Genomic DNA, 18,208 nt, shown 5'->3' with positions numbered 1-18,208 from the left:
CCCCCCCCAAGCCAACCTCCCCTCACACACTCATAGCCCACCACAAACCTGATACCCACCCACACCCCACATATCCACGCACAGCCCCACATGCTCCCCTACCCCACATCCATACCCCCCTAAACTCCATACACACCCACACCTATCCTCTTCCACACTCCACATACCCACAGCTCCCCCCACAAACCTATACCCTTCCACCCATACCCCACACACTGCCCCCACAATATACAAGAGTAAGACTTAATTTTAAGCTATTATACAATCACCTCTATGTACACTACACAAACACAAGCAAATCAGGACAAAAATATTTTTTGAAATCAACTTAATGAATGTTGTAGTAGATGCTTGATTTTTAGAATATAATTTGGTATTTTTCTGCTTCCAAGATGGCAAACCCTCTTGCCAAAAGGAGTACTTCTGGGGGCAAGGTAAGGGACTTCTGGTGGCAAAGGTCAGCAGTTAGGGGGCAGGACTTCTGGTCCCAAGTTGGCAACCGGGGGGGGGGCATCTGTCAAGGAGTGAGGCTATTCATGCGGCCCTTGACAGTTTGCCAAAATTTGGTAAGTGGACCTCCAAATAATTGCCTGCCCCTGTGATACAGGCACCAGTAGAAAGATAAGAATATGCAGGAGGTATCCTCAGGTAGCCCTACAGAAACAGCTCACCAAGTTTTTCTAGTTTTAATAATTGAAAATGATGTTTATTATGAGAACCCAACACTTTGTGTCTAGGTGTTCTCTCACCCTGAAGCACATGTGTGGAGAGTTGTGGGCTCAAGGTAATCTCCCACAGGCAAAAATAATTAAGAAATGTTAAGAGTTCCATGTTGCCAAAGTCCAGCAGAGGGAGTCTGAACTAAAAATAAAGTTCCATTTTAAGCCACCTCCATTTCCGTGTGCTGGTTAAGTCTAACTCAGAAGTTTAGTTCAGACTAATGGATGCTCTGTTATGAAAATACAAGTTGATAATCAAAGAGCCATTTCAACAAAGCATAGCTATGCAAGTGAATGATCCCACAATAATCTAAAAACAACAGAAATGTTAAACTACAAGTCTTGTGCCTTCATAATTTTTACTATATATTTTTACCGAGAAATAGTATCTACCTTGAAGCCACTTATAGCATCACATATTAACTTTCACACACAAAACTCTTCTTTATTTAGCAGCCTTTCAAGATGTTATGTTAACCTATTACTTTTTTTTGCAAATCTGAAATATTTCTTAATCAAGATTTTTTTTTATAACTTTGAATGTGGATATGAAAATCTTTAAGCACAACACAAACTTGTCAAAAACCATCATTCCAAGTAATCTCTTTACTGTCCTTCATAACTACACTGGAATTTTTGTGCTGATCTGAGCCAAATTTCTGTTTATGATTTCTGTGCCAATCCACTTAATGCCAAGAACAATGCGTTTGTTTTACTAAACGCATAAGTAGACTTTTATGGATTTCCATTTTTGCGCTAGATATTTGAAAACAAAATGTCTGGCATATTTTCTTAGTCTCACCAACACTCAGAAATCTTTATCAAACTTTTTTCTTTCATCATTGCTTAGTCATCACACAAGCCATCTGCATAAATAAAGATGTAAGCATCTGTTGTACAGCAAATGGTCTCAGGGGCAGATGTTTTTATCCCCTGCATTCATGTCACTGGGCTTGGATACATTATTTGAACAGATGTACACAATCTGAAAGTGTTGTGTCCCACAGTGAAACGTCTCCAACTGCTTTCTATCAAAGTACATAAATGCTATTTGCACCTGCATTTATGTTAATGATATAAAGGCAGCAGGGGTTCTGACAAAGTGAGATTTGATGCTATGAAGAACATTTACATGGTTAATTGAAGTTTGAGAGCTTCTAGCTCCAAACGACCGTACTGACATTGATACATGCTGAACTAAAATGGGTGATTGATTTTTTTTTTAATATGCTGTTGATTAAAGTAAATATACCCAAGCAGCAAATCTTTGTTTCTAGTTTGCCATTCATAAGACTTTTTCAATTGTGTACTCCTAAAATGTTAGGAAATATTTTAAAATGCATCATTAGATTTTGCCAGTTTAATAAGTCCAGCTCATTTTAGCCTTGCTTAGAGGACAAGTGTTATAAAACTGACAGTGTTTCCATTCTGAAGCAATAAGAGCTCTCCAAACAGCTGATAATCCATAATGATATTCTGCATGTCCTATAGCAAACTTGAAAAATCTAAGTTTCCAGAATGAAGGGAACAAAATACCAACTAGAAACGTCAGCTTTCAAGTGAAATTCTGCATGTAACATTAGATCATAAGACGCAATTATGATTCACCAGTTTACTAACGAATGACATTTTTGTAAAGCTTTCCAAATTCTAGAGGAAAACAGTCAATCCACAAAATTTACATATTTATCACGAAGGCAATTCCTTTGTCATTGGAGCAATAATCCCTTTGAAAACTTTAGCTCATGAAGTACTGTTTCCTTCAGGAATGATAAATATGTAGGCTGACCAGGATACATGTGCCCTGCAGGAGTACATATCAAATTACAATAGAGCTCCGGCTATTATATCACAAATAGTAGGACTAAAGGGCTTGGGTTGTCAATCAAAGAACTTGTGTGAACAGTAACTGCTATGACTTTCTGTAGTTGGTTAAAAAATAATGGGTACTTTCAAAGAGTAGATTTATAGGCTGATAAAACAATAGTACTGTGTGTGTGTAATTGACCGATAGGTTCCCCCTCCATTATAATTTATTTTCACACCACTTATTCATAAGAACTATGTCAGCTTATCATTGGACATAAATCATTATGAACTGTTAATGCACTCCAAATTTTCATAGTGCCACTACATGTTTAGGAAAAAAAGTCCAATTTTTTATCCAAAAGGACTAAATACTGTTTATGGCAAAAGAACACAACATCTTACACCAGGACCACTAAATTTTTAGATTATATAGTTTCACCCTGATGTAATTCTAGACAGGATCCTGTTAGACATTTCCACTATAACTCCACAGTTTTCCAGGTTTATAATTCTGCTGTCATATTCACTGTGGGCTGAAAACTGGCCCATATGACATAAACCTGGAATGGACATTCTAAAAACCGCTTCTAAAAATCTGATTCAATTGTCTTCAAGTTAAGAAACTAATATCACCAATTTAAGCTTTTTATTTTCTATTTCCTCAAAAATGGTGAAAGAATGTCTTGTACTTGAAAGCTTGTCTAAATTTATGTCAACAAAGAAACCCTTGCCTCTTTAACATTAAAGACAAACATTTAGTTTGTCCACAAGATGGCCAAATCCTTTTAATTTAAAATGAAAATAAAATAATGATTTTTAAAGTTAGGACCAAGGGCAAATGAATTTATAAAATGTTAAGCATTTCACCAAAGGAATAATAGTTCATCGGGCTAAGAATCTGCTAACTATAAGGCATTTACATGATATACCACAATAATTCCTTCAGCTCTTTCATAGCATTGTGTAAAATATCCAGATGTGAAAAATGGCAAAAATGCATTTAAACATGTCTTCTGGTTAAACAGTAGGCTTTTGTTTCTAAATTTGCCAAATACTGCATTTTTAATTGACACTCTAAAATGATCTATCATATCTCATCTATGGTGCATGTTCTCAGTTTTTAAGACTACTATTAACACAAATAGCATTCAAGTCATTTAAGTCTGCGTTGTGACAGACTGACATAGCAATGGAATTAAAGTTAAAACTGAAAGTCCAATCAAAATTCACAGCATTGTGAACATGCATTACAGCACACATACATGTATATACTAGTATTGGGAGAAAAGAACACCCAGAGTTTAACTCTATTTAAATGCTAATTTACTAGAAAAGACAGCTGAATGCCCCCTGATAGTGAATGCCCTTCAACAGGAACAAGAAACACATAAGGTACTATCTCATCACCCATTTAACATTTTGTCTGTATTGTAATGGGAAAATTACACTGATTACTGGTGGAGTAAAACAGTCTCAAAATTCTGTTTCCAAATTCCACTATAATTTTAGGTGAAAATTAAATTAAACTTCATAATCTTCAGATTTATTAAAAAGGACTAGAATTATATTACAGTAATGGAAAACTGCTGAATGAGTTAGATACAAATTACATTAGTTTCCACCTTCAATTGCAGATGGTGAATATAAATAAATAACAATCCTCTTCACAGCAAAAACTCTAAAGTGCTCTAACTACTATCATGAATGTGTCACTCAGCCAGTTTTACTTTATTAACAAAGTGAATATAGAATAAGTTGGATATGAGCTCCATAGAGAGTAATTTAATTTCTATTAATATTCTACTACATTCCAAATGACAAAACTATAGTTTTGTCTAAAATGCATAGAATTCATACCATACCTCCAGAAACAGTTAAAGGATTCTGCATCATGTCCTTTGATAGTTAAGCAACATTCCTGCAGAAGAGAAATAAATGCAGGTAGTTCAACTTTTTGATGTCTTAAGTTTCAAAAATAAACTTTATAATAGTGCACATTCAATAAATACAATTTTGAACAGATTTACAAGTCATTGATTCTGAGGTAGGAGGGAAACTTTTCTATCCTTTCTAATTAGAAATACAAGGGTCATCAGATGTGATCAGGACTATTTAGTCCTCAATGTACAAATCAAATTATTTTTCCATGTCATTCATAACTGCTGTATGAGTTGTCTGATAAAATAATGAACTTTCAAATGACAAGCTTTGACAACCTGAGCTCTCAAAGTATTTTATAAACATCGCAGAAACTAGCCAGCAAGTTGCCACTTCAAGCACAGCTACATGTCATGTCTTTGAGGCTGTCTCTGTATTTTAGAAGACACCATAACAAAATCTCTAATTATTTTGACCTGATTTTTTTCATCAGTAATTTGTAAAAAGTGCAAGCAGAAAGAAATCTAACCACTAAGAAATTACATAAAAAGTAACTAAACGAGACAAGTAATATTATAAGTCATAATCACAGAAAATTAGGGTCGGAAGAAACCTGAGGAGGTCATCTAGTCCAACCATCTGCTCAAAGCAAGACCATCCCCCAACTAGATCACCCCACCCAAAGCTTTGTGTAATTTTAAATAGACAGATTTCTATTTTAAGTTTTAATTTAAAAGGCCCAATAACAACACTGGAAGGTAAAAGTACTTTGCATACAGTTCCACAATTATAGCAGTAGTGAAAAGTACTTTAAATTTTCCAGGCAGCACGCTTCAATCCCGATGTGACAAAGCCACCTTTAAAATTGAGAGTTCAGTTGCTATGTCCCATTTAGTTACTGACTTCTCAGAAAATATTTTCAAAGAAGTGCCAAATGTAACATGATGCTCAAGTCTTATACATTATATATACAGAGAAAAGACACTAAAAGGTTGCTGATCAGTAATCAGACCATATTGTTGGCTTCAGTCCTAATTTTTGTATGACTGCTTCAGTTTTGGATATGGCTATCCTGAAAAGTTTTCCAACACACACGAAACTGTGACACTACAAATATAGTGTCAACATGCCTACATATAAAAATCACAATCAAATTATGATGTAACATATATTGACCTGTAAAATAAACTTCTTACGGTGTTGGAATTCTACTTGGATGGCAGTAACTTTGGGTCATCAATACGTTGTATCTTATGGCAGAGGTTAAAAGCATAAATGCTCTGAGTCTCATTACCATACTAATCCTCTGACCTATCCAACCCCCTGAAACTCTAATACACTCAACACTATCACACTAAGCAAATAAAAACACATTCAACATTCAATTTTATTTTCAAAATAAATTTGTAACATGTAAATCAGTGCACACACACTACTGAGTTAGCATTCATGTTCTTACATTTTTTAATGATTTTCTCAACAAGTTTTACAGTTCATCTTTAGTAAAATATGAATGCATTGCCACTGTAAATACTGGGGACCAATTGTAAATTAAAATAGGACCAAACAATAAACCTCAGAAGCTACTAAGAATTAGGAATTAGGAATTTTGTTACTTCAGTCATAAGTGTTATTTACTTTTCTTGCCAGGTCTTTTATGAATGCCTTATAGAGCATCATAACACAAGAACTTTTATATACACTGAGTAAGTGTGGCAAAAGGTCCTCCTAAATATTTCACATCAAATCAAATAAAAGTCTATAAAAAACTTATAGCCTGGACATTACACATTTATACTTGTGGGGGTGGGGGGCAGAAGGAGTAGACAGACAACAACATAACTTACTAGTATCTGGTGTAGAAATGCCCCAAGAAATCAAAGGTAAACCTATACTCATATAATTTATCCTGGAGAAAGTGTAGTATGCCTCTTCTATCCCAGGGCAGCTGTTTGTGCAATTCATACAGGCAATTCATACTGACTCCTATACTATTGGCTATTGAGGTAATATAACTGTGCCCACAGCAGCAATTACCCCAGCAGACCTAGTCAGCTGTTTGCCTGGACAGCAGCATAACTTGCATCCATATGCAAAACCAATGTACGTTACACTGAATTTAACCTGCTGTGTGTCCTGATCCTTTCTTACTGATATTTACCAGTTCTTTGCACCAGCTGATGATTTTTTATATAGATTAATTTTTCTAAAATTAGATTAAAGTGATTATAGATTAAATTTTCTCAGATTCTCCTTCCTCACAAGAGGGCAATACTGGATTTACCATAGGGATTTTTGGCCTCTAAATAGATAGAACTGTGACGGTAATAGTCTTTTCTATGGCAATGAACAATCTACAGTTAAATTCCAATTAAGCTTGATTTCACCAGGAGCACTTCAATTATTTATAGATGTCTGACACTGTGACTTATAAGGTCAAACCACAGCCTTCTACAGGTTGTATTTTTAGCAGTTTGACTCCTTTTCTTGACTCTCGTATTCCTTTCTGAATACTTCAAATGTACAGAGATGTCTAGCCATTATTTGCCCTTTGGTTTGTGAGCAGCACACATCCTGCCTGTGAGAATCTTCTCAAGTAGTCTTAAGTTTAACCTTACCAAGATTCATAGCCAACAAGTCATTACCAAAATACAAATGGCAAAAATTTAAGTTGACCTTAATTTATAAAGTTTAACTGCAAATTTTTAAAATAATTTCCTATGTTTATCAGACTATGCGGACAAATACTTACTGATAGTTGGTTTAAGCTTACTTACTGATTCAGCCTGATTTTTTTTTCTTGTTAAATCTTAATAATGGGTATTTTATACACAGCTTTATGTTAATTTCCTCTCTAACCACATGGCTGTGATCAGAGTAGGTTTTCTTGCTATTACACCTGTGCATAGTTGGGATTCTTGTTATCTAACAATTACCCAAATCAGACTTGTTATCCAACAACTACTGTCATTCTTCAAAATGATATTCTTAGCATAGATCTCAGTGTCACCACTGATGGGTCTCATGTTACCTGAAGATTCTGAAAGCAGGGAAAAGGCCAGGTCATGGGCTCCAAATGAGCATCCTTACCCTGAAAAGCCACAGGTACTGTAGAGTGAATAATTATTCTTTCTCCAAGTGCAGGTCAGTACAGACTTCACTACAGGTGACTGGTAAAAGCAGCATCTTTCTTGCATGGTAGGATGAGGAGTATAGCACTGCTATAGCACAGAGACTGTAGCACTGCTCTCCTGAACTTGGCATCCGACTGCATTCTACACACAATGTTTGCTGAAAGTCAGCAAGGATTATTATATGTGGTTACCTTGTATATTTCAGCGTGTGGACAGATGTAACAATTAAAACATTTCAAAGGCCTTTGAAATGTTTCAAGGGGTCAGCTAACAGAGGTACATGCCCCTTGAAATGCTCTAGACGGTGCTGAAACACTCCAAAATAGCACCTCTCAAAATGAAGTACTACTCTGGAGTGTTTCACTTTTGGTTACCCACAGGGTGCTCCTGAGTGCACAGGGACCACATGTAGGAACTGGGGTTGGAACCCAGTTCTTCCCCACCCTCCTTCACCACTGGGGATGCCAGCTCCAGGCCCTCCAGCTCTGATCCCTGCTACTGCTCTCTTCTGAGGAAGGCAAGTGGGGGCAGAAGACAGAAGTTCTGGGGATCTGGGAGCCCCCTGCTGCACCTCCACTCCAGCTTCCCTCTCCTCTCTGGCTTTCTGCTCTTCTCTTCCCTTTACTATTTGTCCCTGTGAGGCAAAAGGAGAGACTGAGAGCACAGCTCCAGGCTGCTGCAGCCTGCTCTAGTGGTCACTGGCTGACACCAGGGGAGGCTGCAGAGTTTTGAAATGTTCTAGCCCAGAATGGTACAGGGGTATGTCTTGCCTGAAACATTTCCTTTCTGAAGCGTTTTCCAGCATTTCAGTTATTAAGTCTGTCCACATGCTTGGAAATCATCAGCCTTCTGAAGCAGGCAGGGAAGGTCATTTGAGCTTTAGTGGAGTGAGCTTCTACATTTAGACAGAGAGGTAGACAAGTCAACCAGTAACACAGTGAGACTCCCACATTATTCATTTAGGGCTTAAAACAGATAGGGTGTTTCAACAGTATTCAATGATGTCGGTAAAAGATGCTTCAATGTAACTATTAAATCTGTCCATGCCTATATCCAAATAAATGGTGTAACCGAGCCTGTTCAAATCCTATCCTCCTTCTAAAATGGTTTAAAGTTATGTCTATTCACATCCCTAAGTATTCTTTGCCTGGTCCTTGCAATGGTTGATTATAACCAGGAATAACCAAGACACAGTTAATTGTCTGGCTGTCAATACTGTTAAGTAAGGCTATAGAAACATTCAACATATATAACTTTTCTTTCTAAATATAGTGTGGGGCTTCATGAAGAAAGGAGACAAGTTTACTGATTGAGTCTGATAATACTCTGACTACTCTGGGGATGAACTCAGGGCAATGCTTCAGTATCATCCTGTCCCTATGAAATGCTGTGTGGGAAAGGTAAGCTGTAAGTGCTTAGAGCTGGCTCACTCTCCTCACCTACGTGAAAGCAAATAGGAACAGCATCTCCAGAGCGAGATGACGTACGGAGCATTCTGAAAGAGATATCCTATGACTCCCAAGACAACAAGTTTCTAACTAGAAACTAAGTTTATAACAAAGTCTACAGAAACAGGTCTATAAGAAATTCAAGGCCAGGAGGCAAAAGACCATACTGCATGACTGCAAAGATGAAGGACATGCCATAATCACTATGAGGTAGGCATTGACAGCCCAAGTAATCAGCACAAGGTACTATAATCTACAGAGTCCAGGCTGCACTAAGCCAACCATACCAAGAATCTCTTCCATTTTTATTAATATCATATTTTCTTTTGTACAACTTGCACCTTTTCCCAAAATATCAGTTGCTGGAAACTGAGGTACACATAATAACTGAGGAAATACAGTAATGCCAGTTGTTGCTACTCAATTACTTCTACTTATCAGTATTTCCAAAGAAAGATCTTTTTCCTTCCCTCTGCCTTTCAAAAACAAGACACACATCTTATTCTGGAGCATGCTATAAACAAAAAATATAGTTATTTGCTTTATTTATCAGGATCTCTCACACTGACTGGAGCTGTCCCTGGTGTACTCTACCAATCAACACCCAGCTGATCAGATAAACAATACATAGGGCCCTAACAAATTAATGGTGGAAGTGGGCTGTGCAGCAGCTCCTTTAATTTTGCAGGCTCCCCAGTGCCCAGTGCAGGGGCCCCTCCATTCGCTCCTGATCGGCAGGGAGGTGAAAACTTCGGTTTTAAATATGGTGCCATTTTTGCCTCCCCACTGGTCAGCAGCAAGGCCACCAGGGCCCCTCAGCCAATCAGCAATGGCGGGGGGGCACACAGGGGAACCTGCAAGATTTAAGGAGCTTCCATGCAACCCACTTCTGCCAGGAATTTGGTAGGGCCCTAACAATTCATGAGGAAATATGAAATCAGGGCTGTAAAGGTGGCTAAAATAGCATCTGCAGCAGGTCAGTAAATCAAAAACATCTCGGCCAGTAAGCAGTTATTAGAATAACCATGGCTCCATCTTGTTTGATTTTGGAAACCACCAAAGAGATTAGAAGAATCAACATACAGGAGTATACGACATCTTTATTACAGCCTGAAAACATTTTGGGTGATCAAAGTCATGAGTTATCATGTACATGGAGCAATTACCATATTTTGGATGATCACATACAGATCTATGGCCAAACAGGACATAACACTTTTACTGAATTTCTGCATTTACAAAGTCCAAGTTCTCCACAGTCTGGAACATATGATTCAGGCAAATCCACAGATGTCAACACCACTATTTCATCTGGTATCTGGGTCTGTTGCTGTCCTTCCAGCATCACCCAATCCAAAATGCCAACATTGGGATCTGAATTGAATATCTCAGCTACTTATACTGTTTATTTTTCTCTTCTATACAGCTGGTCTACTGTGGAATTACTCATTCAGTCTCAGTTTCCCTCCAGGTCTTCCAATATTACTTACAGGCTGGAGTACTTAAATGCTCTTCCTATTGGGATCTAAATTACTCAGTCTTTAAATAATAGGTCTTTTAGTCTCAACCCTCTCTTCCTTGGGACTTGTAACTCATCCCTTTTTCTGCAACTTCAAGCTGCTGGTTTCCCTCTAGTATCCTCCAAGCCAGACATCTCTGGCAATCCTGCTACCACCCCTAGCATACCTTTCCCACAGCTGTTTTCTGGCCAGGTCCTGGGAATTGCATCTCTTTCCTTCAGCTCAGCTTCTTTGAGCTATGAGGTGTACTCTCCTGTAAAACTTCTCTCCAGGTTGTCTACCCTTTTCCCCTCTTTGGTACCAATCACAGGAGAAAGCATCCTGTGTCCAACCACACCCCTACACTCTTTACCAATCTTTTAGGGAAATCACTAACTTTTCCGCCAGGATCAGTTAAAGGTGTGTTTATGACAGAGCTATAAAGAATTCAGAGGGTTGGTTTTTTTTCTTGGGAGGAGTCCTGCCTCACTGTAGAGTGATCCCATATTGTGCTTGGAGCTATATTTGTGCTTCATCTCGCCTTGCCTTTCAGAATTGCTCTGAAGTGTTGGGAGCGCAAGGACCAAATATCTCGGGGTTAGTGCCAGACATAACTGCTGCTGTTGCCTCAAAATGCCTAAAATTAGAAAATTTACTAAGACAGCTATTCCAGAACAATTCCTTGTGTGGAAACACTTCGTCTAAATATTGACTGGTTCTGTTTTAGCCAGAATGCTTGAGGTACTAAGTCAAACATGTTATAAAATGTTAAATGTATTACATTCACATAGTTACCATCATCAACTCTTCTTGTAATCTTATGAAAAAATGAAATTATGGCTTGTTTGACAAGACCTATTTTCCATAAAACCATGTTCACTGGCCTTAGTTACTTTCTTAGCCTTTAATGCTTCCATAATTGAACCCAGCATTGGCTTTCTCATTCTTTTGCTCACAATTTATTACAGGCTGACCACTCCATAATAATATGTCATACCACTTGTCTTTTTAAATATAGGCATAACATTAACAACATTTCCAGTGTTCTGTAACTTCCTCTACAATTCAAGATTTATTTAAAAATATCAGCACACAAGATAGATTATCTCAGCCAACAATTTCAGGATGCTGAAATATACTATATTTATTCACATACAACATGCATCTTTCCCCCAAAAAAATCAGTCCCCGAAAATAGCAGTGCATGTCTTAAGCAGGGAAGCGGACTTTCTGCTTGAAGCAGAAGCAGCCTGCTTTGATTCCTGTATGCAGCAGCAGTGGCAGTTCTATGGAGCCATACTGGAAAAATCCTTTTTTACTTTATCTTGAATTCCCAAAAAGCAAGGTGCTTCTCTTATTTGGGGGGGGTGTGGTATGTAGTTATACCAGCTTCCTGGTTTACAATCATTTACCTCTAGTAAGAATGTTAAACAATCTGTTTAATATTCTGCCTAGATACTGATGGGCAGGAAAATATTCACACAGTGCTCTATATTAATCTACTTTCCACATACACAACAAAAAAATTGATTTTTTTTGCCTTTTCTGCATCATAATTAACAATTTTATCCTCTCTACCTAGGACCTATTTCATTTCTAGGGCTTTAATAAGACTACATAGTCATGATTTTATTAGTTCCACTATTAAAAATAATATGCAACACTGAATTAAAAGGATCAAGATCTGGACCTCAGGATGGTTCCTGTTGTTACTTGGCAAAAAAGGAATTAAATCTAACGTCAGAAGTTCAACTAGGCTGGAGAGACAGCTGTCTTTGACAGGACTCTACTAAAAGAAAAATTCACATCAGTGTCACAGAACATAGCTTATCAAGAGCTGTCACTTTGTAGTTGTGAAAAGTGAAATTGACAAATTGATTTCATTACTGAAAAGGACAAAACTAGATTAAATAAATTGAAAAAATCCCAAACTACATCATAAATTGGACTTTAAGAAACAGTAGCTCCAAAGGAGAAGAGTGTACACACGTAGTAATTTAAAAGATAATTTAATGGAAAAATACCAGCGATTTTTGTCTAAGTATGAAATGTATGCCTTGATAGACATTCTAGCATCTGACTATTCAGTGAACCCAATTAACCTAATTTTTGCTTGTCCATACTAAGTGGTTTATTTTAGATGTTACACTATTTCATAAAATCCTTTAGGGTACTACACAGAAAACTATAAACAGGCTGTAAAGGTTATGACATTAATTTTGCTGTCATTCTCATGCCTTAAGTAGGCATCAAAACTAAAAATCTTGTCCTCTGGGAAGGAAGAAGAATATGAAACTAATTATAGTACTTATTATTGTAATACTATTAAATTAAACCACTATGACCCTAACTGAATTTATTTTTTCTGTCTTTTGTTAATGGAACAAAGCTTCTCAAATAAGATGATTGTACCTTCTAATGCAGAGAACATAAGTTCAGACAACTAAAAGGAAGTAGTTAATCAAACCTTGTGATTTCACTTACATTAAGCTTAATTACAAAGTTTAATTAAAACTAGGCATATAAAAATATTATTTTAACTAATGTATTTATTACATAATTTCACTTTAGAGGTACAAAATTAAAAGAAAAACTGAAGACTGCTATAGTTTAGAATACAAGTTAGAAAACTTAGCTATATGATCTATAGCCACTCAGACATTCTTTTATACTTTAAAAAGTAATTTTACTACTTTGTTTTCTTTGTAAGCACTGCACACTCCCAGAGCACACAGTGGAACTATATCACAAAACTCTTTGTGCTCATTGAAAGAAAAAAAATAGCCATATTTGTCCCAATATTCCACCTTCCTATAGACCAAATTCTTTCACAGGTTTGGAAAGTTTCAAAACAAAGTGAAGAGGTAATTACTAGAGGTGTGCTGAACCCTCAGCCCACAGGCCAGATACGACCTGTGGCCCTGTGTCACTCGGCTCGTGGGGCTCTCCATGGGTCAGGAAAATTGACAGCGGGGGGCCACTCCCTTGCTACCAAATTTGCAGATGCATGGAGAGCCCTGGGCCCTGTATGCTAGAAAAGGCATGGAATCCCAGATGCAGGGCTGGATGAGGGCAGCACTGGGCCCCAGAGCAACAATCCCAGTATTTGGGGCCCCTGGGACCTAATATTAACAGGTGGTTTGCATTGCCATGCCCTCAGGGTCCAAACCCAATGCACAGGACACTGAAGGGAGCAGTGCAGGCCCCAGTCCGATCCTGGCACATGGCAAGGAGCAGGAGAGAAGGGGGTATGCCGAGCCCCAGGGCTCTACCTGGCCGATGGACTGGCCCCACACCACTCATCTGGCTCATGGGGCCAAAAGTCTGAGCGCCACTGAATTACTACCATTGCCTAATACCTTCTCAATCCAAACTGGCATCCTTTTTGTGATTGTCTTGTTATGTTTTATCTTGCTTCTATTTACATATGGTTTGGAATAGATGAGCATTAGTTGTACACAAGGGCCTAAAGTTACAGGTGGAAAGAGGCCACTTTAATACCAGAAAAAGGCAAGTGCTCTATAGAATGAATACATTTTGGACAGAGTTCTTTAGACTCCCCCACATTAGTACAGATTCATGATTCATATGGATGGCTTGCTGAAGCCAGTGCAGCTCTTTTTCTCCCATGCAGAGGAAATCCAGAAGGCAGATGGAACTGATATGGAATTAAGTGGTGGCAAGCTATCGTTGGCAAGAGAGAGGATTCTTCCAGGTGGCCACTGAAAGTCAATGCCAGATGAAAAGCAGGTCAGGGAATAATGGTAAAGAAATCTCTATTGCTAAAGAATACCAATGGGTTTCTTTTTGGACATGAAACCTAATTCCTGTCTTTTAAATGGCAAACTATAAATGAAAAATAAAGTAACGTAACTGCCAATTTATAAATAGTGCATTGGTAAAAATCTATTTTTATATAAAAAGAGGAAATCTAGAGACAACAAGTATAGGTGTGAGATAGAGAAAGACACATTTTTGGAGTATTCTGCTTTCTTTCTCGTATTTTTTGCACATAACTGCAGATCAAATTCAATTTTGTGACCAATCTGATACAAGTTAAGAATGGCACAATGACCTTTAACTTCTGACTGCTGCTTTTTCAGAAACTCTTAGAAAACTTTAAGAACAGTCCTGGAATGAGTAGCAGAAGAATTATTTCTGTCCTTTGATCCAATACACAGATCCCATGGAAATTAGGGGAGACCCACAAGTATTTAAAGGCAGAATTTGGCTGGCAGTGAAAGACCATAAAACTGAACTTATGCAGCATGACAAAAATACCAAGTGGGAAGAAAATGACATACCTAAAAGACTGTCTGAGGTGACAAAACAAAGCATTTGCTCAAAGAAGTACATTTGCCAAAACCCTGTAGTGCTTGGCTACTTTATAAATTAAGCACCAAGGCACTGTGCCAAATTCTTAAAAAAAAAAAAGAGAGTGAGAGAAAGAAAAGAAAAAAAAGATAACAAACAGTTGATTTACATCTGTGAAAATGCTATGTTTTAACTTTATAAATAATTCATTTTCATTAAAATCTATCCATTTTAAATAGTATTAAGTTGTTAGAATTTCATCCTAGACTGACTGAAAAGATAACGTGCGAGACACCAGAAATTATACATGCTCTATGCTTCCAAACCAAGGCAAGTTATTCAGTGAGAAATCTGTCTCGGTTTCAGAATTATTTTGGCCATAGTCATCAGGTATCTTCTGTAGAAAGGTAAGGAGATAGAAGCTTTATAGAGAAGTAGGGCTAGAAAGGACCTCCAGAGGTCATGTAGTCTAACCCCCTGCTTGAAGCAGGATCATCCCTATCCAAACCATCCCATACAATCATAATCTAATTAATTTTTAACTCACTTCTCATACTGCAGAATCACCTCAATCTTAAATAGGTATTATATTACTCTAGACTATTTTCAAATTTTCAGTCATTTCATCATTGAGCTGGAATACTAATGACATATTCCCTTAACTTTAAGCATCTCATGCGCTGACTGCTATTCTGAGAATCCTGGACAGGAATTTCACACTTTTCACTCAGATGTGGTCCCTCCACTTCTTTCTCTAGCATGCCTACAATCTATCTGCTAGAATGGAATTGTGCCTATGTCTGTGATTATATGCTACTTTCAACAGTACTTGGTTGACAATGAAAACTTACAGGATAGCCTAGCAAACACAGATGGTACAACTACTTCTTTTTGGTTGCACAAATTATCAAATGCAGATTTGCTCCTTTTTTTTCTAAGGGAGCAAACCTATTGAAATTACTTGAATGACACTTCTACTTATTCACATACTGAAAAAATGTAGAAGTGTATGCATCATATGAGTTAAAATACTCCAATAATTCCACAGAATTATAGATTGCAGAATGAGTGCAACCTCAGTCATTCTTATTTACAAAAAAATAACAACTATCTGCAAGTGACAGGGCTCAGGGACTTTTAGAGAATGATGAAAAACCACTGTTTTATATCATTATGTAAAAAGGTGGGGCAGGGGAGGAAGTCCTGTAGTAGGTTTTTCTTTTTGTGACTTTCTATTTTCTCACGTTAAAGCACGTATATGAACATGTATTTGAAAAACTAAACTATCCTAACAAATTAAAAAGTGAAGTAATCAGAGTACCAAGGCTTCTGCCATGCTTCTTAGTGACAATTAGAATGTCAAAGAACCATATAATTTTTCATAGATTGTCACTTCATTTTCCTTGCTAACATTTTACAAGTAGTATTATTTTGAACAGCATTAAGTGGAGTCCTGGTTTACTGCAATTCTGGTACAGTGGCATCTCATTTCTGCCACTGAAATGTGTAACAGAATCTAAACTTTCATTTAAATTTTACATTTCTTTCTCTTATTGTTACAGAGACAACCTTAATGCATTGTTTTCTTCCTGATTCTGCAGATAGCTGAAAAAAGCTCTGCAAAGGGTGAACTGCTCACTTTATTTCAACAGATTACTAACTAAAATCTACTGTAATTATCACAATATTAGCTTTATTAACTCTTTTGTTCTGATCAATTTAAACAAAACATATAGCTAATTGTCATTTCCCATAATCTCAGTCTCTTATCAGTATTTCTTTTAATTCTTCATGTCTACAGAATAAAATCTTACTCCAAACTCTACTTTAAAACCTTAATTTCTCCCAGTGCTATTTTTCCTCACAAGCCGGATCAAGATGTGCAGGCATGTGAATTTTCCTGGGGACAAACAGCAGCGGCACAATATATGCCGGTGCTGCTTGTCCCCATGGAACACCCATGCATGTACCCCAAGGTCAGGTAGGGAAAATAAAATAGCAAGTTGCCCCAGGTCAGGTAGGAAAGGCTGCAGCTAGCACCTAGGCTGGCCCCAGCAGCCTTACCTGGGGTCCTGAGGGCCGCCCAGGGCTCCAGCAATGGCGATCTGGCAGCATGGGGCCTGGCTAGCAGCTGGACTGTAGTTTTGGTCAGCCAGGCTCTTGTTTCAGGTGGCACCTGGTCTCAGGCTGCCGCCACATGTGCTGCCCCACCTTTTTCTAGTGTAGGTTTATCTCCCAGTGTAAACCCTGCCCCCCTGCAACCCTCCCCCCAATGTGCTGCCAAGTAGCAGTACAGGGAATCAGGGAATGCCTGCATGTGCACACTCATCTGGCTGCACCCACAGTGTCTATCATTAATTTTTTCCCATTTTCTTCCTTTTTTTATTCATTCCGTAACCAAAAGCATTGTTTCCCCAATCACACTATTTTTCCCTTCCATTGACTCCCACCTCAGATACCTTATGCTACTTTAAAAATAAATTTAATCAAGACAGAAAGTGCTAAGTAGCATTCAATACTATAGCTATGTTTACAATTTACTAGAAAGTGCTGAAAATATAGTACACCTGCACTGGAATAAAAAATTAAACTGAAAGACCATTTTCTAAGATATTCCCTTTACTATTTGATGTACATCATGACATAAGTTTCAGGTAAGATTAGCATAGAAATCCTGTGGCACAGTGAATTAATTTCAAATGACAAAAAGAACTTTTATCTGAGACTGGAAGAATGGCACTTTGTGCCTAAAAGCCTGCCCTACATCCTCCACAAGTACACAACTGGTACAATAAAAGATACCACTAAAAAACCCTTGTCTCTTGTACTTTTCCTGGACCATCATGGCTATGCAATTGCTCCAATCCTGCTAAAAACAACATTCTCAGATAACATCTGTGGAAGGCCAGTAGGGAGCGCTCCTGCCCTGAGCTGCCCACCTCACTGCACACAGCCAAAAACCAAGCTCCGAGCGTCTCCTCTGGGGGTGCCTATGTCTGGCCCACCCCCTCCCTAGAGCACACCCACAAACCTGGGGTACCGCCACCACTACCCGGACTCAGGTCTTTGTCTGTGTCCTGTTCCACCTGGGATACACAGGCCCTGTAGACCTTGGGATCTTGGGATGCTTCTATTAGCCTGAAGCATTCATCAGCAGCCTCCCGTGTAGGAGGAAAATAAAATAGCTGAGTCCACCTTAGCAGGTCCCTTCCCTCTTAAGCACACACAGCGAGACGTGCTAAAACAGAAAGAAAACCAACCTTGAGCAAATCTGAGTGGCTTGTCAGCCTTTTAATCTGCGACTTGATTACAGTCAACTAAGATCCTAGTTAAGTTTCTGATAAGTTACTCACTTCTGCATCCAGTGAATGAGAGAGCGCTGTGGAAATCCAAGCTTGTGTGTGTGT

At 38.1% G+C, this 18,208-nt stretch overlaps 1 protein-coding gene across 2 annotated transcripts in view; it reads right to left on the bottom strand.

Moving 5' to 3' along the window:
- Positions 1-18,208, bottom strand: part of ZNF438 (zinc finger protein 438) — a 125,885-nt gene that overhangs the window by 20,890 nt on the left and 86,787 nt on the right. For both annotated transcript variants that reach the window (XM_019508208.1, XM_019508207.1), the window contains one exon: positions 4,391-4,446. In XM_019508208.1, coding sequence (XP_019363753.1) covers positions 4,391-4,421 — 31 coding nt within the window. In that variant the 5' untranslated portion in view covers positions 4,422-4,446. The remainder of the gene's footprint in view (positions 1-4,390; positions 4,447-18,208) is intronic.

Source organism: Gavialis gangeticus, unplaced genomic scaffold, assembly GCF_001723915.1.
Source record: "Gavialis gangeticus isolate Ggan-Ray unplaced genomic scaffold, GavGan_comp1, whole genome shotgun sequence".
NCBI classification, from domain to species: domain Eukaryota; kingdom Metazoa; phylum Chordata; order Crocodylia; family Gavialidae; genus Gavialis; species Gavialis gangeticus.
The sequence above is the reverse complement of the archived record's forward strand: the minus strand, read 5'-3'. Positions and strand labels throughout refer to the sequence as shown.